Source organism: Diadema setosum, chromosome 16 (assembly GCF_964275005.1).
Source record: "Diadema setosum chromosome 16, eeDiaSeto1, whole genome shotgun sequence".
NCBI classification, from domain to species: Eukaryota; Metazoa; Echinodermata; class Echinoidea; order Diadematoida; family Diadematidae; genus Diadema; species Diadema setosum.
This window is the reverse complement of record NC_092700.1, coordinates 15602425-15629216: the sequence shown is the minus strand read 5'-3', so window position 1 is coordinate 15629216 and position 26792 is coordinate 15602425. Positions and strand designations below refer to the sequence as shown.

At 39.3% G+C, this 26792-nt stretch overlaps 1 protein-coding gene across 1 annotated transcript in view; it reads right to left on the bottom strand.

Annotated features, from left to right (window-relative positions):
* The window catches only part of LOC140240307 (ADAM 17-like protease), a 54401-nt gene that overhangs the window by 7599 nt on the left and 20010 nt on the right, over positions 1 to 26792 (bottom strand). Inside the window, exons 7-19 of the mRNA XM_072320090.1 lie at positions 23650 to 23777; positions 22784 to 22870; positions 21258 to 21353; positions 19490 to 19625; positions 18672 to 18779; positions 17011 to 17141; positions 15841 to 15910; positions 14627 to 14762; positions 13725 to 13895; positions 8601 to 8674; positions 7657 to 7766; positions 6906 to 6984; positions 812 to 900 (exon numbers count right to left, since the gene is read on the bottom strand). Of these exons, the coding sequence (XP_072176191.1) occupies positions 812 to 900; positions 6906 to 6984; positions 7657 to 7766; positions 8601 to 8674; positions 13725 to 13895; positions 14627 to 14762; positions 15841 to 15910; positions 17011 to 17141; positions 18672 to 18779; positions 19490 to 19625; positions 21258 to 21353; positions 22784 to 22870; positions 23650 to 23777 (1415 nt within the window). The remainder of the gene's footprint in view (positions 1 to 811; positions 901 to 6905; positions 6985 to 7656; positions 7767 to 8600; positions 8675 to 13724; positions 13896 to 14626; positions 14763 to 15840; positions 15911 to 17010; positions 17142 to 18671; positions 18780 to 19489; positions 19626 to 21257; positions 21354 to 22783; positions 22871 to 23649; positions 23778 to 26792) is intronic.

Here is a 26792-nt window from a genome sequence, read left to right as displayed (position 1 = left end):
TAGAAATTACCTGATCCCTACTGTGTCATCATGACCTTCTACTTGGACTAAAGGCACATTGCCACACCTGAGTGGGTTTGCTAATCTTCAACTAGGTCGAGGTTAGATGGATTACTGAATGCTGATGAAAAGGCTTAGCAAGTTAACCCACTGAGGATGAGTCCCAAGTATAATCTGGCAAGTGTCTATGGAAAATGCATGTTGCAGCAAAATCAGTCTGTCCTCATCGGGCTAAGCTATCTTGCCTTGGCACATACACCATGAATGATCAAATGAACTGTATATACCTCTATTGAGAAGGGATTCCAATTTCTGTCACCACTGCTATGAATGGGTGATCATAATAAATCATTTTCCCAAAACTTAGCACACTTGTGACACACATATTCTTTCCATGACAATTTTAGGGTATCAATGCCATTGCTGATTGTGTTTGAAAGTCCTCATAGGGTTCTCATGAATGCTTTCAGGTGAATTAATTGTGCAAAATGGACATAAGCAATTCCAGACAGAAGACACATGTGCACATGACACTTCTTTCACATAATTCTATGTCTCCACACTTCAGTGGATAGACAGTAGACAAATTAGTCCATAAGAAAATATCAAATGCTGAACTATACAGAAAAGACCTAAAACATGCCCAGGTTTGTTAAGTATCTACATAATATGCATTTTTCATTTTGTTGCTGTAGAGCTATTCAGAGTTGGTTTGTTTGTTTTATGTACTGTGATGTAAGGTCAAAGAACAGTTGGGTCTACAAAGTATGCCTAGGCCTATGGTTTTATGTCAAGGTGGACTGGGACTCACCACGTAGTGTACCAGACAGCTACAAGGAATCCAGATGAGGAGGGAGATGATGAGGGTGGCTCCTACCACATTGTCCTTGATGATGCGCCCTGGAGGAAAGGGGAGACACACAAACAGGGTTAGGTACTATGTCAGCAGTCAAGCAGAAGCAGGACTGATCAGCCAGTGCAACTTAATACCCATGTACAATGTACCAGGTACCAGGTATAAGTACACTGTAATGGTTTGCTTTCCAGTGCAACATATCTGGCACAAAGGCAAGTATATTCCAAGCCAATGTGCACACCATCACATACTTACATAAATGCACACACATAATATTGTACAGATACACAATAACACACCTAATCATAACTACACAAAATAGCACAAAGAAATCAATCTGAATTTTGACTGCCATATATGGGACTGCGCATCAGAAAACCAACAAAAAGTTGCATGCCTTGATTTTATGTGAGGACTCAAAATAGATAATGAATGGGTCAACCTAATCAATCTTGTGTTTTTAATATTTTCTTAATGAGCGACTCTTCAACATGAGTCTAAAACTGGGATCAAGGAATGAATAGAAAACTGTGTTTTAAGCATTTTTTCTATACAGTTCGACCTCAATTATCCGGCATGTCGGGACCAGCGTTCATCCAGATAAGCGAATTGGCCGGATATGGGAGACACCATGTTAATGTATATAGCTGTCATCCAAGCTGCCCTCCCAGTGCACTAGCAGCTACATACGCAGGTAGCATACCCCGCAACGGTGGTGTAATCTATGCTGGCCTGCGCAAAATTGTAGTCCCTTCTTCAAGAGATGAAAAGATGTTAAAGTCACTGTGTTTTCTCAATTTTTGGATGAAAAAAAAAAGTTCTTTACTGCGTGAATGCGTCCGGATAATAGAGATTTCCAGATAAAAGGAGGCCGGATAATCGAGGTTGAACTGTAATATTTCTTTTTTGTAGAATTGTGTGATTAGGTGTGACTTTACAGTGCCCCATACATTTCTAAAAAAAAAAAAAACCTCTTTACACACTCTTTACTTCCAACTCTAATAACTTTGAAAGGAAGTGCTAATGCTTTGAAAGTTGGTATTAGACATGGATAGAAGAATGTCTTGATAGAGCCTGCTCAATGTCAGCTTAATCTGATAGTCCCCTTATTCAGGTTTGAGTTTCTTCAGTTTGTCTCCCTCTACAAATGAAAACTGGTTAAGATCGCAACTGCTGATCTGTAAATTAACAAACATGTCGGAAAAAAGGAACCAGTGGGACTCGAACCTGTCATCTACTGCTTCTGCTTTCCAGGCAGCGACACTACCACCAGGCTGTCCCTGGTTGCCGGCAGTGACACGATGAACATGGAACAAATACCCAAGCTCCGAAATTCTGACATTGTTATGTTAAGTAGTCCAAGACGGAAAAGGCATAGGATAAATGAAAAAAAGATATTATTTAGAGGGGTGAAGGTTCAGGTTTGAGTTTCTTTAGTTTGTCTCCCTCTACAAATGAAAATTGGTTAAGATCGCAACTGCTGATCTGTAAATTAACAATGGACATGGAACAAATACTCAAGCTCCAAAATTGGACTACTTAACATAACAATGTAAAATGAAAGGGTTACAGAAACTGTCCTGCCAAATGAAAGGGTCTACACTGAGCTGGGAATAATAATAATAATAATAATAATAATAATAAGGTCTTATTTACCCAGGGTAGCCTCTTCAGTGTTGCCACTGCTCTACCAGAGGGCCCTGCTATTATTATTACCCTAGCGTTGCCAGGTACCCATTTATACACCTGGGTCGAGTGGGACATTGTGGGTAAAAACATCTTGTCCAAGGACGTAAGCACTGGTCGGGATTCGAACTCGCGGTCCTCCGTTCGGGAGTCGGGAGTCTTATCCACTATGCCACAGCGCCCCCTTTTATTCCCAGCTCGGTGTAGGGTATAAAAGGGTTATAGAAATTGTCCTTCCAAATGAAAGGGGCTACACTCAGCTAGGAATAAAAGGGTTATAGAAACTGTCCTGCCACATGAAAGGAGCTACACTGAGCTGGGAATAAAAGGGTTATAGAAATTGTCCTTACTAATGAAAGGTTTAACACTGAGCTGGAAATAAAAGGGTTATAGAAACTCTCCTGCCAAATGAAAGGGTCTACAAAGAAGCTGGGAATAAGATGGTTACAGAAACTGTCCTGCCAAATGAAAGGGTCTACACTGAGCTGGGAATAAAAGGATTACAGAAACTGTCCTGCCGAATGAAAGGGTTTACATTTAACTGGGAATAAGGGGTTATAGTAACTGTTCTGGCAAATGAAATAGTCTACAAAGAGCGGAGAATAATACGGTTATAGAAACTGTCCTGCCAAATGAAAGGGTCTACACTGAGCTGGGAATAAAAGGATTATAGAAACAGTCCAGCCCAATGAAAGGGTGTACAAAGTAGATGGGAATAAAAGGTTATAGAAACTGGCCTGCCAAATGGAAGGAGCTGCAGTGAGCTGGGAATAAAAGGGTTATAGACAGAGCTGCCAACCTTTGGAAGCACAAATTAGTACTCAGCAGCTCCAAAATTTGTATTTTTCCATCAGAGTTCTTATTTTTTCAATGTCCCTCTTTTTGGTATTTTGAAATAAACACGCCGACTTACGAGGTCTACAAGCTTTTAACATAACATTACAACACACGCCGAAGTACCGAGCTGGTCACCAGCACGATAAAGATTTCAAACTCCGCAACATTCAGCATTGATTGATTGCTTACTCGCAATGAATGTGTACGAGTGCATGTATGTACCTCCCAAAACTTGCTGGGCTGGTTATGGAAACTTCCACTAGCTAGCAGGGGAGAGGGAATGCTTTCATCTTCTCAAGAGAGCTTTTGTGTGAGCGAATGCAAAACTCTGTTGGGCGTTTCCAATTATTGTTTACTATAAAACATAATCGTGCATTGTTCTCAGGCTTTTTCATTTTATTTGATTTTAAACATCATCATTTTGAGAAGTATTCCAATTTCTTTTCCCCTGACGGGAATCAGAAAGTCTGTCATAACGATGATCGCTAAATGCCCACGCTGTGTGTGGATGTGCCGATGTGCAAAACACGTGGTTGCCGAAGGGGTTACTGCAAGTTCGATGGATCGAATGCGCCATAGCTGAGCTTAATGGCTTGGTTACGGTAATCAGTTTACGTTCGATACGAAGAAATCATTACGTCTTTCACAAACAAAATATACCAACGAACGAATGTTGACAGCCAAAACTTTGAAAAGTAACAAGCAGTTTTGATGAGCGTGAAATTAATTGTCATGATTTCCCTGTCTAAATGGGTGATGGCTGCATCTCATAGGACCTACTCGTAGTAAATTTGTAAGGGCATACGAGACCTTTCATGTATTTCTGTGATTGCATTTTTAATCAAGTGATGAATCAATCCTTTTTTTTTTTTATTGTTCAGGGAACATATAAGATATTCGATCAAGTGAACTATAGTAGACTGTTCGATGTTTTCTACTATGCGCCAAAAGAAAGGCTATAGAATCATGATATCTTTGCGATGATTCCTTTAATTCAACTCTTATGAGCTAGTTCTTCGATCGATATTTCCAGGATATTTACACACTGTTTATTCCAGTGTGCGCATTCTTTCGTCTGGTACGCACCTGGGTGTGGCACCTGCTTTTGTGGAAATTTCCACAAGGGGAGAGTGGTGGAGTGTCAAGTTTCTTCGAGCCGAAGAGACTGCACACACAATCTCTTCGCTTCTATGTACTGTCATTTGTATTTTCCCCTTATTCTTTGCTGGTAATGAACATTTAGATTTAACTTTATGAAGGTTGCTAGCACGTGGTTCTTTTTGTTGTGAGGTGTATGTATTTTCTTTTTTTATCATTCTTGGGGGGGGGGGGAAAGAAGAGTAAGAGGGAAAAATGAAATAAAATGAAGTCACGTATGCTCAGCATTCACAGCAAGCCGTCTTTTACACCAGCATCGTTAATTATCATCACCATCAAGCATCACTCAGATCATTTTGTTCTTTTCCTATCAACATTTAGAAACATGATCACCATCATCACTCGAGATAAACGCCTAGGAAAATAAATCGCAAATACAAAGTATCAACAACCTCCCGACAACAACACAAAAATCACAAAAGATAACACACAGCACACTGAAGTGGCTGCCATCAAACTCACTTCGAAATATTGCAGCAAAGCAGAGAAATCGCTGTTATGAAATGCATGTACAGTGCGAGACACTTGAAAGAATTACATTTAAATACTTAAAAATAAAGGGAACAGATAAAGTGATATCAAACGGAAGAAAATGTACCAAATGAGGTATGAGAAACTACAGAAACTAGAAATGTCGCTACAGCGACTGGTTATACCCCCGCCAAACAACATTTCATAAGCTTTGGTCAAAACAACATTTCATAAGCTTTGGTAAAAAAACTGAGGAAGTAGTTAAATCCGCAAGATCTTTCCTTGATCTTCTGCCATTGATATGCCGTTACCATGGCAATGTACTTTCGGGTACTGTCGAAAAATGCGTCTTGCACATCTACAACCAAAGGCACACATCTGTACCAAGTTTCATGGAAATTGGGCAAAAACTGAGGAAGTAGTTTGCAACACAAAATTTTCCATCATTTTGGCTCATAATATGTGAGCTGTTACCATGGCAACATACTTTTGTCACTGTCAAGACATGTGTCATGCTGACCTATATCCTAAGACAAACATTCAATATGAATTCCATGAGAATTGGAAGAACACTGATGAAGCAGTTTTTGCCACGAAGCATTTTGCCCTATATTTTACCAATAACATGCCGTTACCATGGCAACGCACTTTTTGCCACTGCGGAAATATGTGTCTTGCACATTAACATATTCAGATGAACATCTGTACCTAATTTCATAAAAATTGATCAAACACTGTGGGAGGAGTTCGCGAAGCAAGATTTGTACCAATTTTTGCCCATAATATGCCGTTACCATGGCAACGTACTTATGGGTACTGTCAAAAAATACGTCTTGCACATCTACAACTCAAGGCACACATCTGTGCCAAGTTTTATGGGAATCGGTTGAAAACTGAGGAAGTAGTTCGCGACGCAAGATTTGCAACGGACCGACCGCCCGACCGCCCGACCGCCCGACCGTCCGCTGATTCCTATATACCCCCTTCAAACTTCGTTTGGCGGGGGTATAATAAAACGATATTAAAGTAGGCCCTAGCAGAAGTTTGCAGCACTGACAGCTACGCGAAAATAAATAATCAAACAGCGGAAACTCGGTATTGCGACGAGATCCTTGGGATCAGCAGTCAATTAACGATACAAAACAAAGGAAATTAATTCATGTGGACCAGAAAATAGTTTGTTATAAGTATTCTGTTAGATGAGATCTCCTTTAATAGGCCTAGAAATATATCGAGTTTCCATGATACACGGGAAAGAAAGTTTGAATGCTTTTCACCTGCACTATTGCAGTGCACATCAACACATGAACAGAAACTCATCTCTTACTTGTAGAAAATGATGCAATAAGGTTGTAAAAAACACACACAACACTCTAAAAGTCATTTCGTACTTGGGAGGCAAGGGAAAAGTGGATGAAGAAGAAGAGAAAGAGAGGCAGAAATTGTACAATGGAACGCCTTCTACCCCGCCCCAAAATGAAATAAGGTATGTGGCTGGAAGCTGGCTACAGTATGTAGCTGCTTGCTCTCCCCAGCCGGCCACACACAGGGATACCACGGCGATCGATGTAAACATCCAGGGTCCGGAGGCGGCAGGGATCCACGCGCGAAGTTCCATTTTGTGTACACAGTACGCAAGCAGCGATTTGCATGTGCGCACACTTTTCTATTCAGTGTTTCCTACATACTGTGCGTACGCGTTGCATCGATATCCCAGCCGAGTACAGATAACATGGCACATATTGCGATGTGCATTTGTCATTATTTACCCATTATTTTCTCCCACTGTGAATTCATACTTTATAAGGATGTTTTCGTATTTTCGTATTCCCTTCGATTTTTCGTAACAAATACGAATATTTCAGAACGGTTGGCAGCTCTGCATAGATTATCTTACCAAAAGTGGTGATGGTGAATCCTTCAAAGACATCAAAGAATCTTGCTATTGGATCCTGAGACTGTGGTACACACACTCCCTAGATGATCAAAACAAAAGAGAAATAGAGAACAATATAGGTGTGTGTGTGCATGCATGTCTGTATATTTGTACGTCGTTAGTATTTTATGAATGTATGTACGTACACCATGTATGTGTATGTATAATATGTTCATAAAAGTATGTATGCATGTATGTACACTGTGTGTGAGTGTGCAGGTATGCTCATATGCATTAATACAAGTGCGTATGTGATCAATGTATATTTGTGCAATTTCAACTTTTAGGAAATACTTTAATGCATTTCATACATACTGTTACATTCGACATTTTTCCAACTTCTTCCTCTAAACTTTTAAAGACCACAGTGACATGATCATAAGAAGTACAAGGTGAAATCCAAAATGACAATTAACATTCATATCAAAGGATTACGGCTGCAACTGATCACGATTTTAATAGAATTGTAGTCACCAGGAGACATTTCAAAATGGTGCCACATTACGAACAAATGGTTAGGACATGCAAGAGCAGGATCTCACATTATGCTGTATAGAAAATTTTGAATTAAAATAGAATTATTAATAAAACATGACACACAATTTATTGATTAGGAAAGCTGCTGTGACTAAAAAACAATGACTCAAGTATACAGCTACTAATGAAGAGCAGCTGCTCAGTGTAATCCTTACTGATAATGGAACGTAATTACCTCCTGACAGACGCCTGACTCGCATGGCTTGCCGTTTGGGACTGGAATGGTCGGGGGAAACGGGAGGCACTCATCGTTTTGTATGCAGCAGAAATAGCAAGAGAGATCCACTGAATGATAGAAACCAGAAGGGAGAGAAAGCGAAGTCAGACTGCTAGAGATTCTCTCACTTTTTGTTTGAAAGGAGTTTTGAATATAATATTTCATGGGTGTTGCTGTTGTCTCTTTGCTGTTCATACAATCATACCAGCAGAATAAACAGGATAATCCAAGCATAGAAAAACAATAATTTATCAGTCATGTTTAGGTAACATTCATTTGCTATCTTTCTGTCTTTCTATATCACTCGCTCGCACATATTGCAAATTGTGCAATACACAAAAACAACTTCTCACTACACTGTACATCATTCCAGTGGTATTAACATTGCTTTTTTTTTTTTTTTTTTAGTCTTTACACCTGAATAATCTCTTTCTTACATTCTGACATCAATAGCCAATGATAGAGACACTTTGGCAATATATTTTATGCAATTTGATAATCAGAAAACTTGTATTTTTCTTGACAATATCATATCTGATCATCTACAACTATTACGATAAAAAGCTTATGAATGACACTCCATATTTTACAATGAAGAGGAGTAAGTCAACTTTAGACCATTGTAAGGCAACATGAAAGTAGTTTGATTTTCATAGGGAGGGGCAGCTTGTACAAGTGATATGAGATGCATTGCTCAACTAATCAGATTTTCTTGAAAAACATCAACAACGACGACTACAACCTCGGCTAAAATGTGTGCAACTGCTTTTAAAAATACTAAAACACTTGGACTGCTACGGTAAATGGTCAGATGTTCCTCTGAATCAGCAATAAACTGTTATCATCTCATCATCTGAATATAAACCAAACACAAATGTACGACAAAGTATTTGTGAACTCACAAGAAGAGCAAATACAGGAAGTAAAACCTCTGGCCTCGCAGAACGCCTGGCACTGCCCATTCACGCATGTACCACTGTAAAGAGTTTAACAAACACAGGACGTAAGTACATGTAAAGTTATCAGATCCAAAATACATTACAAAAGTCATCAGGTTTGATTAGACGAAGGACAAATACATATGTCTTGTTAGTATGACAGTTGATATCATTGTCCACTTCGCCAAGAAATTCCTTTTCTACTATGCATTATCAGTCTTCTTTTTTTTTTTTTTTCTACAGTCAAATCTTGATGGTAGATAGTCACAGCTTTTCAATGATACATAATGTAACAAAATTGAACGTTCCTAAAGGCCACCCCACACTATGCGACTTTCGTTAGCATGATCGTCCAACTTTGGATGTGAAATAAATAATCACTGTTAATCTGAGGCTTTTCTGATTTATTTCAGATCCAAAGTTAGTCAGTTATGCGACCGAAAGTCATACAGTGTGCGGTGGCTTTTACTCATCAAAATTGAAAGGCTGACGATCCAACTTGCAGGAATGTCATTTTCAAATTTGGTAAAGAAATAATGATCACTTTTTCAGACCACTCCCCTGGAATTTAAGCATATTGGAAACAACGTATTCCACAGGCATCTGATAAGCAATATGCAAAGTTTATTGGAGCCATAGTTACATACAGATTATGAGAAGAACCGATTTCACTTTACTTCACATTACCTAGCACTCTACATCATTTTATGTATGTAATGAAAGCATGATGATATTATTTGTTATCTACTGTATACGCCAAATATTTCGCGAGGTTTTTATTTTCGCGAATTTCGCAAGTCAGCTGCTATTCGCGAAATTAAAAACATGCAAAAATATCGACTCTAATGGTGATATGAATGTGACGTACGCGTATACATTTCTCCGTTCAGTACAGGACTCCACAATCACGAATTTCACCACTCGCAAAAATTGTCGGGAAGTCCCGATTTGCGAAAATTTAGACTCGCGAAATACGTATATGGCGTATACGGTATTTAACCCTTTGCGTCCTTCGAGTGCCAACTGGCACAGAAAAACCCCAGTGATGTAAACACAGTCAAAAGGCTAGAGCACTAATATACAAATAATACACAGGTGAGAGTGCGTTAGTGGAGAATCAGCGCACTCGAGGGTATTTGGGTCATTCCATGGGGTTGGGTCTTCTCTAGATTTTCATGTTGTGTAGGGAATAAAAGTCATATTCTGGCAAATTTATCAACTAATTGTCTGTGGTTTGCAGTTATTCTTGAAGAGAAATGTGTGAAGAATTATTTGATGAAAAAAAAACAAGCCTGTGTACAAATGTATTTTGTCTATGACTGTTTCACTAATGATGTCCCATGGTTTTTTGTGGTTTATGTTGTGACATAAATATATGCCATTTTCATGGCAATGTAAAACAGGAATATACAACCTTTCAGCATTATGCCTATCATAATTAAGAGAGGCAAGGTGACTTCTACAAAGACTATAAGGCACATAAACATTTGTAACAAAATAAGAACACCAGAGCATCTTCAAGCAACCTCATACCTATGTTACAAACGATGTCCATGGCAATTTTTGTTGTAACATAGGTATAGCATGGTTTTACATACACTTCCAATCATAATATGATCAGAAACTTTATTTCTATAATGAGATTTATATTTCAGAAGTATTCTTATCCAAAAATTAGCATCAAAATCCTCCAAATAAACGAGAAAATACAGAACATATCACTGTACTTCAGTGCGATGTCCGGCCTCTTCGTGTAACGTAGGTAAGGAAAGACGCGTCTCGCGATAAAAAGAAGAGCTACTAACTTCAGCAATCGTATTCATGTCACTGGCAGTCCTCCCCCAATGGCAAAAAAACTACTCACAGCCAATATACACCTACCTGGACAGCGCAAGATCTGTTTTTCTGCCGTTGTCCATGTAACGTAGGTACAGGAGTTTTAATGTTTCTGAAGTCAATTGGTAAGCTTTTACGCTATTTTACGAAAATAATAACATATGTCATATTCTGTAATTCTATTAGAGGAAAAAAAACGACATCTAAACCTCTGAACTGGCCAAAAATACTGTGGACGATGATACTGTAGTCCCACATACTGAGATATTTGTTACAGGTTCATGTTCATAATTTTGATCGCCAAATTTTCTTTCCATGCCGGTCTCTGCAAAAGGAGCATATAATTCCTCTCTTAGAAAACCATACAAAAGTATATCAGTGTATCTTCACTGCAATATAAATTTGTTTTACCTCCCGATTATTGTGAATTTTTGGACCCTTTTGTCATAAGGTATCTACCAAGGTAGACGTGCTAAAGTTAGTAGTTGGAAAACGTAGATGTCCAGACTGCATCTGAACTAGAGAAATAAGAGTTTGCCTTATTTTGCTGGTGATATTGAGAGAACTAGGAGCTGTGATATTCTTTCTCTTTAACAGATTTACTTCGAAAATGTCAATGTTTTCCTTCCAAGATTTCACTGACCTGTTAGATGCTCTGATGAAGTTGTTAACATTTCACAAGGATTCACCATTTCTATTCCATGCTCACCCACTGTGAAGTCTCAAAGCTAAAATGCCAGTGTCCTATTCAGTTTGGGTGGGTAGTGGGTAGGAAAGGCTTCAATGAAATTATGAACCCCAATCAAAATTGGACTATTATTGCTCTACACTATCATTCAAAAAGAGGGCGACAATTTTGATGGGGGATGAATATAAAATAGGGCCTAGTATTATTTTGGGAGTCTATTAAGGACCATAACCGTAACCGTAACCCTGACCCTAGCCTAACCTTAGCTAGGACACTGGGGGCAGCGACCTGCCCTTCCTAGCTTACATCAAAACAAGTTTTTAGCATAGAGTATGAAAATGATATTTTCCTATGTTTTACATGCTATATTATTATTATTATTAATATTTACATCATTTTAAGCATAACCCATTTTTTTTTCCAATTTTGGTGGGAGGTACACATGGAACTCTAGCTAATGGGTATGCCAAGAGGTAGAAATGTAAGCAAAATTGTTGAAATTATTTAATTCCATTCATAAACACACACATACATCAACAGGAATATATAGTCGACCCCGACAAAAATTTTCTTTTAATTTTTTTATTCTATTTCTCTTTACACCGTATGTTCAGTTTGTCGATGAATCTGCCATGGCTCCTCCTCTGCCACCGCTACGTTTTAAACTACATGAAAGAGTGACAAGGACACATCCACAGCACTCCACAAACAGAGAGGAAGCCGACAAAGCAACACCCAAGAAGAGCGAATGTAACAAACTAGACAAGAAGAAAACTGCACAGAGGGAAAATGGACAGAAGAAAAACAAAAATCGAGGGCTAAATGGACATTGGAGAAAAGGGCAGAAATTAATTTCAAACAAAGAACATGGAGAAGACAAGAAGACTTGTCTGATTTCTCTTTATTAGTTTTCTTAGTTAGTTGACAACTAGTTGATGATGTTAGTGTATATAAGGTCAAATTGTGTAAAGCTTCACTTTCTTCTTCTTCTTCTGATTAAGTCTACCTTCTTTCATACCAGAGTTACAAAGAATTGAAGTCTGTGTAACATAGGTATTGTTCCACAGGTGTGCAGTAGATATAATTCCAAAGAACTGTTACAATAGTGTTATTTGTGGGAACATACATAAAGTCTATATGTGTAGGTCTTAACATCTCACACCACAATAAAGGAAATCAGTTGATATGTCGTAGTGTACCTATGTTACAAAGACATACTGTCCGTGTAACATAGGTAGTACACTGTGGGCGAGGTTGTTGACTGAAAACCCCTGATTATAACAATAAAATCATGTTTTCACTTGAATACCCATACAAATCACTTGCTTCAATTGTGGTGCTTTTAAGAATATTGTCCTTGTGTCACTCTTGATGAAAAAGTTAAACCTTTGATTGAAATTGTTAATGGTTTGTAGAAAAAAACATGTTAATAAAAGTGGCTTGCAGTTGACATCAGAACATACAATCTTACTAATAATGATCTCATGCGCCTGTTAAATAACATGTTGATGTGTTATGGACGAAAAAAACCTGGATGTGTTCATTGTTATCATTTCAGAACACAAAATTATGAAGGATGTCAACAAATGAAGTCCGTGTAACATAGGTATTTTGCCATACCTGTTTACCCATGCTGACTGAAAGTGTGCGAAGTAATAAACAGATTTCTAGTGGAATAAGTTGAAGAATGGGAGTAACAAATCAGGGGGAAAAAGGAAATTTCAATTTACCCAACTTGAATTTTCAACTTCTATGTCACAATTTCAGTCCCAACCCCATGGAATTACCCATTTACAATTGTGAAACATGCACGAGGCGAAGCAGAGTGCATGTTGCACTACATTGTAAATACCCGAGAGTGAGCTGCATCTCCACTAACGTCACAAACTTAAACCTGTGTATTATTTGATTTATAAAATGGGTCGAAAACTAACAGAATTGTTCATGTACCTTTGTGGGTCAATACCAGTCAGCTACATGTAGCACTCGCTCAAAAGTCAAGATGTCTGAAGATGTTCGTCCCAAACATTTGATATGCACGTCGCACTCGGAAATCCCGCACATATAAGTACGTACGGTATAAGAGTTTTATACGTACGCCACATGTTATGCACAAGAAAGGCCAGCTGGCAGCCCGAACTAGAAGTTGTTTACAGGATTGACAGCGCGTATAGTAGCGCGCGACGCACTTGTAACAACTGATTGAGTGTGCACTGCTAGTGTAAACATTGTGACGTCAGTGACTGAGCAGTTACTATACGCTTTCTCTGCAATTTAATATGCATGCCGTGCTGTTATGACTTTTCGTTGCACACTTTTTGCACGGTCATGCATGTCAGTAAGAAAATCATGAGCGCACACGTGACTCATTTCAGCGCTTCCAATTGGCTACATTCTTGAACCCATTTTATAAAAGGGTTTATGTATCTTACAGTAGACAAAACCCAGAAACACACAGACAGACCACTCTTGACATACACAAGGAATGAGGTCTCTGAGATTACAGATCACTCAGCTTCTCTGAAACACCCGTCCTCTCTAAAGCGGTAAGACACTGCTCTTACTTGTCGATACACTCGGTCCCATCCTGCACCGGGCGGGGAGGGGGGCAATTGAAGCTGTTACCAGGACAACTGGCCTGAGCGTCGCAGTAGGCGTTCTGCTCTGTACTCTGCCGGCAGATCTTGGTCGGAGGAGCGAACTGGCAATTCTCGCAGCACTCTGAATTTTGATCGCTGTCGATGGGTGGGGAAATAAAAGATTTAATACCAATACCATGTCGGAGTATGATCATAAAGGCTGGGTAAAAAGGGGTGGGGGGGGGAGGAGTCATATTTATTGTGGGGATGACACAACTGGGTTGCCTTCTGGTTCTCTCATCACTGTTGGGCATACCTTGCTACTCAACAGTCTTGCTGATGAACACAAAGACTGGAAGTATCATGCTATGCAGTTCCTCAGTCTTTCATTAGTCCTCAGAGGCTGGTTGTAGACCTTGTAGCACTGGCTGTTCTTTTTATCCTCTAGACATGCAATGACATACCATAAATCCTCACTTGTAGTTCTGCATGATCCTTGAGTATATATATATATTTTTGCTGTTGTTTTTGTTTTTGCACACAATACATGTCAAGTAATTGATATAATGTTCCAATACCGTTTAACCAAACTCAATTAAGAAAGCTGCTGCAAATCTAATTTATTGTGAAATTCCATTATTTGACCAAGATTTGACCAAGAAAGGTATGTCTCTTAAAAAAAACAACAAAAAAAACAACAACAAGAAACTACTAAAAGTTTGACTCTTTGCAGCCAAAGTTGATGTGCATACAATTCTGACCTATATGCAGGCAGACTAACAAACACCACATTACTAAAAGAAACATAGCTGACACACACATACTAATGAAATAGAGTATCACAAAGCTGAAACTCATGGCGACACAGTCATACGAGTCGCCCTCACCTGCAGATCTTGCCTGGTTTCAACTGACAGGTTGAGGTACAGCAGGGGTCTGGGTGGTTGGAGTCTATCACCCCTACATCACACTGTTCACCATTCTCCAGACGGTAGTTACCACAGAGGGAACTCTGTGATGGCTCTGCACATGGACAGAAAGAAGCATGGCTGATTGTTTGTTTGTTACCTCCCCTAAAGAAGGTGGAGGTTAAGTGATCATCGGCGTCGGTTTGTCTGTTCGCAAAATAATTCTAAAATTTGCGTACTGATTACAAAGAAACTTGCATAAAAAGTCAATATTGACACAAGGAACACCTCAATCTATTCTGGTAGTGATCCAGGATGTTTTAATGGATTTTTGCAGGATTTTTCATCTGTTGGCTTATAAGGTCAACAAACTTTGGGTTCAAGCTGTGTGTACTGGAGGTTTACATACATGTACGCGCACTAAAGTGTGTGCTCTGCTTGGGCATTTCCGCAAGGCGCCATGCAATGATGTAAACAAAAGTCTTCTGCTTGGGGAAACAGACTGCATGCATGTAAGGGTGGAAATGAGTGGCTGGCTTGGCGGAGGTCTGTGCTCTCCGAGTGCTTTTCTAGTTCTTAAACTGATTTCCTTACTATTTTATGAACACACTGTATTTGCTCATTAATTTGTCCATGTGCCTTTATGAATAATTTCTTTCTTCATTTTTTTCTTCGATCAATTTACTTCCCTATTCATCTTTGCTATTTTCACTCACTCACTCATTCATTCATTCATTCATTCATTCATTCATTCATTCATTCATTCATTCATTCATCCATTTATTCACGTATGTGGAACATTACTATTTACTTTTGGGTGATACTACCTCAACTGGAAGGCATAAAACCGTCTCTGATTTATGACAAACGACCAACAGCAGAAGAGGGTATGGAGGAGTGGTTATCATTCAAAAGTGGAAGTACAAATCACATATCCATACTGTGTGAATTTGTTACAATACCTGACATTTGATGGGGCTGGCTGTTCACCTGAAAAAAGGCCAAGAGTCCACAGCTTGTGATGTCAGTTTAGAATGTAAAGGGGCCACTATGATTTAATGATTCTGTAACTATGCACTCATGAAGAGGCAAAAAGAATGGGAATTTTTTCCATCCTCTTTATGTTATGATCACAGAAAATATTTGACACACTCATTGATGAAATAAGCAACATTTTAACCTCAATCACTTACCTACGAAGCATCGGGCTGACTTTGCCCTTAAGACTGGCAGGATAAGACGTTTACTGCACAAGGAAAATTTCTGCAGGGAAAAAAGAAAATCATAATATATATGTTATTGCCATGCATCAGTTCACTCAAACAAGCACAAGAGACCCGGGGGTCTCACCCTCACCTGAGCATCGCAAGTTCACTTTCTATGCATTCTTGCAGATCGTTGTAAATGTAAGAACATCCATGTAGCAAACATGGGAGGTGCGGCCTCCAAGGGGGAAAGTTTTCCATTTGTGTGTTCTATAATAAGGGCAAACATACATGCAAAGCATGCAGAAAGTTTGACCATTTGCAAAAAGAAGACCAAAATGTAAAACCTAGCTCCCAATTTCGGTCCCAGTCCGAAAGAGGTCATCCCTGGATCAACCATAAATAACCTTTAAAGAACATTCACTAATGTTATTTACTCAGAGTATTTCTGTATTCAAAGAAATCTGCTTGTTTGAAAGTGTTTGTTTGTAATTTTTTTTAGGATTATTTAAGCTGGGGTCCCAAGGATATCTTTAGTATGAAGATTCTCTTGCCACAATTATAATGTCTACCAAGTTTGATGACAAATTTGACCATGTGTTTTCATGAAGAAGATGACAATGTAAACAAACTTGAAACCAGTCACCACTGTACTTCCTCATACCACTAACTTGGCTTGACCACTTTTGGTTCTAGAGAAGAAGATTCCTAAAGATTCCTTAACTTGGGGAGTAAGGGGTCCCCTTGGAGTGGGGGGGGGGGGGGGGGGCATGGTGCCCATTTGAACAAATTGAGATCCTATCCCCCTAGGTATGCTACCTAGCCAAATGTGGTGAAATGATATCTGTCATGGGTTTTTCAAGGAGAAGACGCAAATATTTTTCTTCAGTCTGGATTTGGATTGTTGGATTGTTGTACACCATTTCTCTATATTTCAGCACACGAATGAGGGACATTCAGGAAAAACAATGCTCCCTACAAATGAGGATACCCTGGGTGGAAATATGAAAGAAATGATAAGTAAGACTTTAATTGGAGTATTTCGTACAGTGCATGAGCACATCTCTTTTCAGACCGTTCTCATATGTAGGGAGAAAAATTCTTGATTCACAAGCAGAATTCATTCTGTGGTGTTGAAGGTAGAGTGATTGTCCTCACTTTATTGTTGGGTTGGGCTCCTGTCACAGAGGCGGGGTACATGAGGTAGTTTCCTCCTTGATCGTTGCCAGGGGAACACTCATCCCCCTCGTTTCCGGGGTCATGCTCGCTCCCGAAGTTGTGTCCAAGCTCTACATTAATAGGATGAAATACGAACATGGAAGATTGTAACTATTGTAATGCACCGTCATCCACTGAGATTGATTCCAGGACCTTACCGATCTATCCCATTGAGAATGATGATGGTGTATTAATGTCATAAACTTGGCATAGAGACACCACCATTGCCATTGCCACTGGGTGCACCAAACCCACTCAGTGTTTGAAACTGGCACAACAAACTGCCCAGTAACTCACATTCACAAACACAGCTGTGTGTAGTTGACAAGAAGCCCACTTGTAGACATAAAAAAGCCGCTATTTATTCAACCTACACTAGTCTGATGTATTGATATGTATATTCATGTAAATCTTAGAAATATATTCATACATGGCACTAATTATGACTTATTAACCCTCCCCTCCCCCTATTTTTTTTTCTTAACATGTTATAATTTGTGGTCAACATGAATCCACCTGAACACAATATTCACATTAGCCTCTAGCAAGACTAAGTGAACATTTTAGGTGCCACAGACAATAAGAGCACAAATTAGCACTTTCTACATCACACTGACAGCACTGCGACCGTAACATACTGTAACAGGGAGAGTCTGCTTACATTTGCCTGGAATTTGATTAATCATGCAAACATGTTCATTGTAAACATGAAAGAAAGACTGAAATCATGAAAGGGAATGTTGAGTACTTGAGAGCGACTGCTTTCAATGAAAACTACATCGTGACAAATTTATGAATTTAAAACATCGAAAGGCCCAATTATGTGGCATAACAGAAGATCCAGAATGGCAGTCGTTGACTGCGGAAAAGGGACTGACTTTCCTACAACACGCATTTTCCATAGACCCCTGCCCGAATATACTTGGGACTCATCCTCAACGGGTTAAAGGGTGTGTACAGTTCTGGTCAAGGTGAGGATTTAGCTTTTAACATTTTGAGAGAAATTCAGAAACCACTCTATGAGATGTCAAAGAGCATGCAATTCTGAGGAGTATCAAAAGCTTATTTGATGAAAATCGGTTTTGAAGTGGCCGAGATATCCAAAAACAAGGTGAAACAAAGAGATCCTAATAAAGTTGTGGCCTGTAGTCTTTTATTATTATCACTTTTTTTGATATCTCAGCCATTTGAAAACCAATTTTCATCAAATAAACATTGAATCCTTCTTAAAATTACATGCTCTTTCATATTTCATGAGAGGTTTCTCATTATCTCACTTAGAAATGTAAAAAACATGAATCCCCACCTCAACAAGTACTGTACAGCCCCTTTAACCTTGATGACAGTTTGTCATCCTTCAGTACTGTAAAAGCGGATATTTTTGCAAGAGTAATTTTCCGCACTCAGCTGGGTAAGACTAGTTTTGTGTGTTTTTAATTCCGCAGAATCAAGACAGCAACTACTGGAACATAATGAAAGTAAAAATATTTCCATGCTTTTATTTTTGTACTAGTTTCTGGTTGTGCAAAATGCGCAAAAATTTCAACACCGCAAAAATTTCCACTTTTACAGTATTATGTAGACATATCAAGTGATCTCACCATGTGCAGTGACAAGATCTGCCTCCTCTGTAAGAACACGGCGCCCCCAGTTGATGGTAGTCGTCAGGCCAGTATTGAGGTACTGTTTGCCGTTGCTTGAATAGTACACTGATGCAAAGGAAGGGAAGAAACAAATGTTATCAGGTGGAAAGTCATTTCAGGACAGTGGTTCAAGTGCATAAAAAGCCAAAGAAAGTTTGTGCAGCTACAGTTTAATAGGCAATAATGCACAGGCATCTTTGTCTTTTGAGTATAGACAGACAGAGGCAGGGGGAGAGAGACATTCTTGGAAATTGGAAGAAACCATTCTATGAACAACCAACAGAGAGTACACTATACATTAAGCTTCAAAAACCATCTAGGCTAATAAACACACTGACAAAAAATGGTACTAAAAGAAATCCTATTTTGGATAGTTACTCATGTAATGCTTGAGATACAGATACATCAAGGCTTTTAGCCTCTTACATTTGGGGATCATGATTGTTAGATGTATTCAATCCATGGCAATAATCATATCTTGGAAGCTGCAAAAGTTTTATGGCAATCATCATTGTGCTTCTGAAAGTGAACCCACTTAAACCCGTTGACAACGGACTGATTTTGCTATAACACACATTTCCCATAGAAACCCACCCAAGTATTCCCTGGACTCGTCTTCAACGGGTTAAGCATGCATTTGTGCCACAATCTTGTAATGGTCTGCATTATATCATGTGTCATTGTGCTCCCCATCTATTTTTTTTTTAATAATAATATTATAAATAGAAGCACAGTTGTTCTGAGGAGGTCCACTCTACAACATATAAATTAGATACCTGATGTGCAAATGCCACCAACAGCATTGTTCCTTGGGGTACCAATGTAGGCCAGGCCTAGGACTCCGTTTGAGAAGTCCTGGTAGGTGAATAGATGGGCCAGACAGTACTTGCTGTGGTCCTCTTTACTGTACACCTGCACAGTGGAGATTGAAAAAACATAAAGGTTTGGATGGTACACTGTACAGGGAGAGATAGATAGATAGATAGACAGATGGATGGATGGATGGACGGATAGATAGAAAATAAGACTCATTCAAATTACATGAGAATAGCAGATACCTGCTGCTGACTACTGCTAGTCAACTGGTATGAATTACAAGGAGTTTGTATCACTCTCCTGGGTCCCATGTCATAAAAAGTTGATATGATAGCAACTCTTGCTGGAATGGCAATTGTCATAGTAACGACAAGAATCCAGCTTCCTGATTGGCTGTTGCTATTGGAAGTTGCCATTCCAGCAAGAGTAGCCATCCTTACATCTTTTATGAAATGGAGCCTAGTTCTTAAGGGCGTGTGTTTGTGGGATAGACACATCGACAGAGTTTGCATTCTCCTCTCCATCACGAAATGAAGTGGAATCTCTTATGAGCCAAAATTGATGTTCTCTATAAATACTGTATATATGACTTCTATATAATGTATCATCAAATGGATAGTATTTCGCCCCACACTATCAACAGGGATCGGCATGATGACACATACCATGCAACAGAGGGATAAAGAATAGGGAAAGACTGAAATACCTATTTCACTCTTATCTTATTCTTTATCCCTCTGTTGTTCCTATCTTGTTTGATGTTGCCTCCCTATTCATCGGTCTCCTGCACAGGTTGCCCCCATGATCCTTGGGATCATACCTGATACTCCTCTGTCTTTTGTCTGTCCACCCTCCTGCTTTAATCCCCCTCCCTTATACCTGTTGGGCTCCTTGCCCATGACTTCCAACCCTTCCCTTTTGTTTTCTTTGTTCTGTGTCCTTAACTCTCCCTTGACTGTGCTTGATGTGTGTAGTCCTACATTTAAATGTGATTGCTTTCCCTGCATGTTTGTCATTTTGCCTCTGACGAAGATTCTGCTACGATCGAAAGCTCAGACCCCTTTTTACTCCAAGTATAATTCTGGTGACACAAACTAATCTTTACCTGCGAAAAAATTTAGGACTTTAATGCTACATTGTGCAAATTCCCAATAAAGTACAATCGTTTCATACAAAGTTAGAATGAAATTACATCAAACAAAAGTTTAAAATATATGAACAATGACATAAAAACAAAGTGTGTGGGAGTGGTACAATTATTTTTCAGCCACAAGAAAGGTAGTTGGTGGTTTGATAAGCACGATTAGGGTCTCAAGTCAATTGTCAGTATCGCCAATGCGCAGAAAACTTTTGCGCACGCTGAAGAGCCCTGTCACAGATGCACTGTGGGATTCCTCGGTGCCCTTGTTTGCTTCCGGTTGTCTCGCGCACGTCACAGTTTCCATACGATTCAATGGATTTATTTGTCTGCTTTTACGTTGTTACTCCTTTTTTCTTGGCTATAATTCAGCTTTGAAAGAGTTGAAAGTTTCTAAATTTTACTGATTTGTGGTCAATAGAGTCATGGTTCACTGCTGCAAGGCTTCAATGTGCTGATCGCATGATGTAAAGCGAAGAAATCTTCAACAAAAACTACCCCTGGATAAAGACAGAACATGACCTGAGTGCATATGCAGCCAAAACTGGGGCAAGTTTGTCTAATCTGCTTGGAGAGGGGAAAGACGTTACCTCCAGGAGTTCTTGTACCCCCCACGGATCTTCCTCCGTCTTCATAACGTTGTAGTTCTTGTCCGAGGTTGGAGACGCATGCTCATGGACTGTGATCTGGGGGAGCGAAAGGAAGGCAACATCACTGTCAAGATGCTGTTCTCATCATATGGAAATAACAAAACTCACTTTATTCACCAAATTGGCAATTCAACGATTTGCTTTTAGTTTACATTGCCGACCAGCATGGGTGTCCAATAAATAGTAACCATCAGTGCCTGTAACCACCAGTGATTACAACTCTCCAATACCTGCAGTATTGTAGTAGTAACTGTTGTACTACTTTGGCATTTACGGGGGAATTTCTACCTTTGCACAATTGCCATGCTTTTGGGTGATCGATTAGCCTATTGTGTTTTTAACCTTTTCATCTAACTAAAAGGAGTTAAAAAGACTACAAAGTACAGGGGCATACAAAGAGGAAATTAAAGGAAATTAAAGGAAATTAAAGAGAGATTTGCAATGTCACAACAGTACAGTTGGCACCTGCTCACAGCTGATTTTTTATTGACATGGTGTTATTTTGCGCTCTCCTCAGCACATTTTGTGGTAATTATTTTTGCATCCTGCTGGGAATGTGCTTAGACTCAAGTGGCTATCGTAAACATTTGTGACCCTGCATCACAAACCATCAAAACAGCTGCCAACATGATTTTCAATTAAGGGTAGATTCTGAAAGAGCAGACTCTGAGCTTTAAAATGATGTATAACTCAATATGATTGCACTTTCCTATAACTACTACAGTAATGGGAAAAAAGGACACACTGTGGAAAAGTGTGTACTGAGAAAATAGGCTTTGAAGTTTATGGTCTATTCAAGTGCATCTATACATTGTAATCTCACCAAGCTGTGCATTGTGTACTGAATGGGACAAAAAACAGGATGTTACACTCAATAGGAGCCCCAGCGAAGAGATTATCAGATTGAGCTGAAATTTTGCACACTCCATCAGGACATTCTATTCATGACTAATACTGACTTTGATGTTTTGTAGGGTCTATTATTTAAAGTGCTTTATATCCCCAAGCTATGCTCTGTGTAGTGAATGAGACAAAAAGCAGGATGTAAAACTCCATAGCAACCACAGTGAATGACTTATTAGTGAAAGGATTTTCAGATTAAGTTGAATTTTGAGCACTCCACTAGGATATTCTATTTATGACCAATACTAACTAACTAACAAAGCAATTGCATCATCTTTTAAAGAATATACCACGACTTGACGTGAAGAGCTTGTAAAGCTTTTTTTTTTTTTCTTTTTTGGTTCTTTTTTTTCTCAGAAAATGAAAAGGGGCCTCTTTCATAGATGCACATTTTTCTGGTATCATGTCAAAATGTGCATGGCTTGGCTTGGAGTAAATCTAATAATTTGGTAATGGCTGGGGCAGGTCAAAAAAAAAAAAAAAATGAGACTGTATGTCCTTATTACGAACAGGGGAAGATTAAATATTAACATGCAACTACACAGCTCCTGTGTACAGCATACCTCTTTGATTTCAAACTGGAACCCAGAGTATCCAGGCTCCCATTCAGTATGCTTGTAGAGCTCATCTACTCGGTCAATCAAGCTGATCTGAAACACAAAATGGACAATAAAAGATAGATAAGACACACACATCTTGCTGTTGGTCACTGCTACATTTGATATCCATAAAAAAAAAAAAAAAAAAAAAAAAAAAAAAAAAAAAAAAAAAAAAAAAATGTGCCTAGCAGCATTCAAAGTGAATGCAAAGGGTCATGGGATTGGGGGGTTCGTGAATATGTCTTCGTTTTTTTTTTTTTTTTTTTTTTTTTTTTATTTGGGTCATTTAGTTACACTTGGCTTGGCATAAATTGTACAGTAATGCTTTGCAATTTCTCTTCATCTGCTACTGTTGCTTGTTTAAAGCTAAAAATCACTGGACTGGTTGAGATATGATGAGAATACGGGACAGGAATGAAAGCAATTTTGCTTCCCTCTAATTTGTCTGGATTTGAACTTATTTCTACCAATGTCTAATCATCTTGGAGAGCAAAAAAGCATGGATGGCTACCTTGTACTGTACCTGTAGTATTCTGTGGGCTAAAGAGGAACACTTTTGGCATAAAAACTTTCCTGCAGGAGACATGTTTGATATTCCACTTGGGGGAAAGTAACAGTATTTTCCATGAGACCTGCAACACATTTGGCAAGAAAAGACAAACCTAACCCCCCTCCAAAAAAAAAAAAAACAAACAAACAAACAAACAAACAAACAAACAAACCCAGCAACAACAAAAATAGCAACAACAAAAAGTACATATATTGTAATACTACAAAAAAAAAGTACCACTTCACATCTCTCACAAAGCAATAACTGGTATCCCCCTCACCAGGTAGTTAATGGTCTTCTGCATATTACTTTGCCCCATGGCCTGGTAGAACCTGAAGTCTGCAGTCAGCAAGAGTGGGCAGCGATGATAGCGAGGTGGCGCCCTCTTTTGGCGGGAGTGAGATGCATCTGGAAACAATCACAGAATAGCACATAGAGACTAGTGGGGGGCGCAAGGGATTTTTGGTTCAAATTTTTCCAAAAGCACCAAAATTTGGCACACATATAACCCAAACCACACTATTTCGATTTTTGATGGGCGCCAAGAAGGGCGCCCTCAGGGGCGGCCATATCGGCAAAATCCAATATGGCCGCCATATAGGTTTAAAGGTCACTTACATTTGAAAACATAAAAGGGTTACAATCATTTAAAAAGTAAGGTTAAGTGGTTTTCTGGGTCAAGGAATTCAAATCTGAAGTTGTTTTTATGGTCTGAAGTCAATTTTTCCTTATAAGGTCACCTTAAGGTCATTTAGGGGTCAAGCCATTGTATTCATGACAGTTTATTGAAAAAATGGCTTGCCCATGGTCAATATTCCAGGAATGCCAGCCTTCGTAATAGAATTGCAGTTGTCGACGGCTGAAAAAAAGGTATATTTCTTGTGAAGGGCGCCCTCCGGGGCGGCATATTTGCAAAATCCAATATGGCTGCCACCTACGTTTAAAGGCCAGTCCATAACAAAAAACCTTTAAAGTGTTACAATAATTTGAAAAGTCAGCTTTAGAGGTTTTATGGGTCAAGGAATTCGATTCTGAAGTTGTTTTTATGGTCTGATGTCAACTTTTCCTTATAAGGTCTCCCTAAAGGTCGTTTGGGGTCAAACCATTATATTCACAATAGGTAATTTAGAAAATGGCTTGCCTATAGTCAATATACAACTGTAGGAGGAGTGCCAGCCCTGCTAATAGAATTGCAGTTGTTGAGGGGTGTGGGAGAGGGAGAGGTGGGCTTTCTCACGAGTAACATCAATGTATCTGCTTTCGTGTTAAGATTTCAAACACTTGGTATACACTCATGAATTATAATAAGAACCCCTTTCTTAGAGAAATTAGGTTTAAGGGATCTTACTCAGATCCTTATTTCACAATCAAATTTGAAGACTTGGTAACCCTTCAATTTCATTTTTAATGATTACTTACGGTAATTTTTTCTGCATCATTTCAATTATGGCCTGTTATAATATGGCTACATAAGCTTTTAAGTGAGGTTCTGTCCAAAGCTATGGAATATCGTAGTTCATATCACAATCATTCCATTAATTATTTTTACATTACAGGCGCTAAGAGGAAATGTCCTCACCGACTGGTCATATTTGCGGGTTTGCATTTGCTTTACTGACAGCCAAAAGAGCTAGTTAGAATTATGGGTAATGCCCTTTAAAAGAGTTTTCAAGATTTGATTATTGGATTATTATTTTCATCTTCATCTGCAAGGAATGCAATAAAAACATACATATATGAGAAATAGAATCCTATTGCTACCTAATATATTAATCGTTTAGCAATAGGGAGGGGGGGGGGGGGGCTACTCTCTATATTACCAGCCTCCTTGACGTTGCCACTAAAAAGAGAAGCGTTTTTATTTCTCTGTTGCAGTTCAGGGATCTTCAATCACAATAGATATTCAAAATTCAGATTTAAATTCAATGGAATAATAATTATGAAGATCACTCCTAATCTGGATGAAAAGAGTAAAAAATCTGTCGTGTTTAAGAGAATTTTTAGTACATCAGGTTGGCATCAATTTGCTATTTTCGTGTGTAAGAAAGTTCGATTCTAAAGTTTTTATAGGAAATTTATGTGCCTCCACATGACGGTCCTGGTGACGCCATGTAGGGAACAAGCATATTTCACAGGTGCCACAGTGACACCATTAACAGGGTACAGATTAGATATGCTATAGTACAACTTTCATGACACCTTCTAGGGTCTATTAAGATTCTATCCAAAGTGCTTGGACGCAAATTGGTATGATATCGCAAGACTTTATAAGTTGGTATTTCGTTGGTCTGAAGACTACAGGTTGCAACTTTACTCTCCGCAACATCTCTACGACGCATGTCTCCAGTAGACGAGCCCAATCTCCAGGATTCGCAGGAGAATTGAACGTTTCCGATTTTTTGCAGAGACTATTTCCGTCTTCCAGCTTGTCTCCGAGACGTCTCTGCGAAGTCTCCATCACTGTGACCCTGTCGTGGGGACTAGATTTGTTTGCAACATCTTCGAGATCGTCCCCGCATCTTGTGGAGACCGTAATAACATAATGGCGACGAAGGGGACAAGTCGCTGAGAAAAGACGTCTCTGATAAGTCCCTGCGACTGCAAAAACCGTGCCAACATCCCCGTGACTTCCAAGCAAATAAGTTGTCCCTTTGTTTGAAGACGTCTTGGACGTCGCCCTGGAAATCGCGTTAGTTGTGAAATAATTTCTTCGAGACGCTGGCATTGCGACAATGTCTCCTCCCGTCAGATAGGCCCTCAATCCCCTCCCCCCCCCCCCCCCCCCACTTTAAGTTTGCAGCAATATCGAACTACTGACCATGGCTCGTCTGACACCTGCTCTATATTGTGCATTTTCAACTTCATTCATTCATTCATTCATTCATTCATTCATTCATTTCATTTCATTAATTTTTTTTCCATTTCCATGTTTTCCACCTCCCAATGCATGCCTTGAAACAGCTGTGGTGCAGAAGAATGAAATTTGGTACTGAAGCATTGCGAAGAGTGGCTGATAGTACTTGTAATTGCCATGTACCTGTGCCATCTTTCCTCCAACTCCACTCCCTGAAGTCAGGGATCACATCAGATAGGGTGGTTTCTGATGATCTGCTCCCACGTTATGACGAGATGATGCCTACCCTCGTTGACGCAGGCTGCCCCATAAACCTTGTTGCTCATCAGTCCTTGCTGGAAATGAGCACGATTATTAAAGTAGTTAATGTGTCAGTGAGCTCTGGTTTGCAGACCCATACGACTTAGGCATTTTGCATGCCACATCAAAGCAAGTCTGAAGTAATGTCGCACCCTGTCAGTGCCTGATGTTGGGCTCTGGAAGAGAGGTATGATGTACAGGAAAGAGCTGAAAAGTCCATTATCTTTTCAATACCACGACCACCCGTAACTCCCTCAGATCAAAGGTAT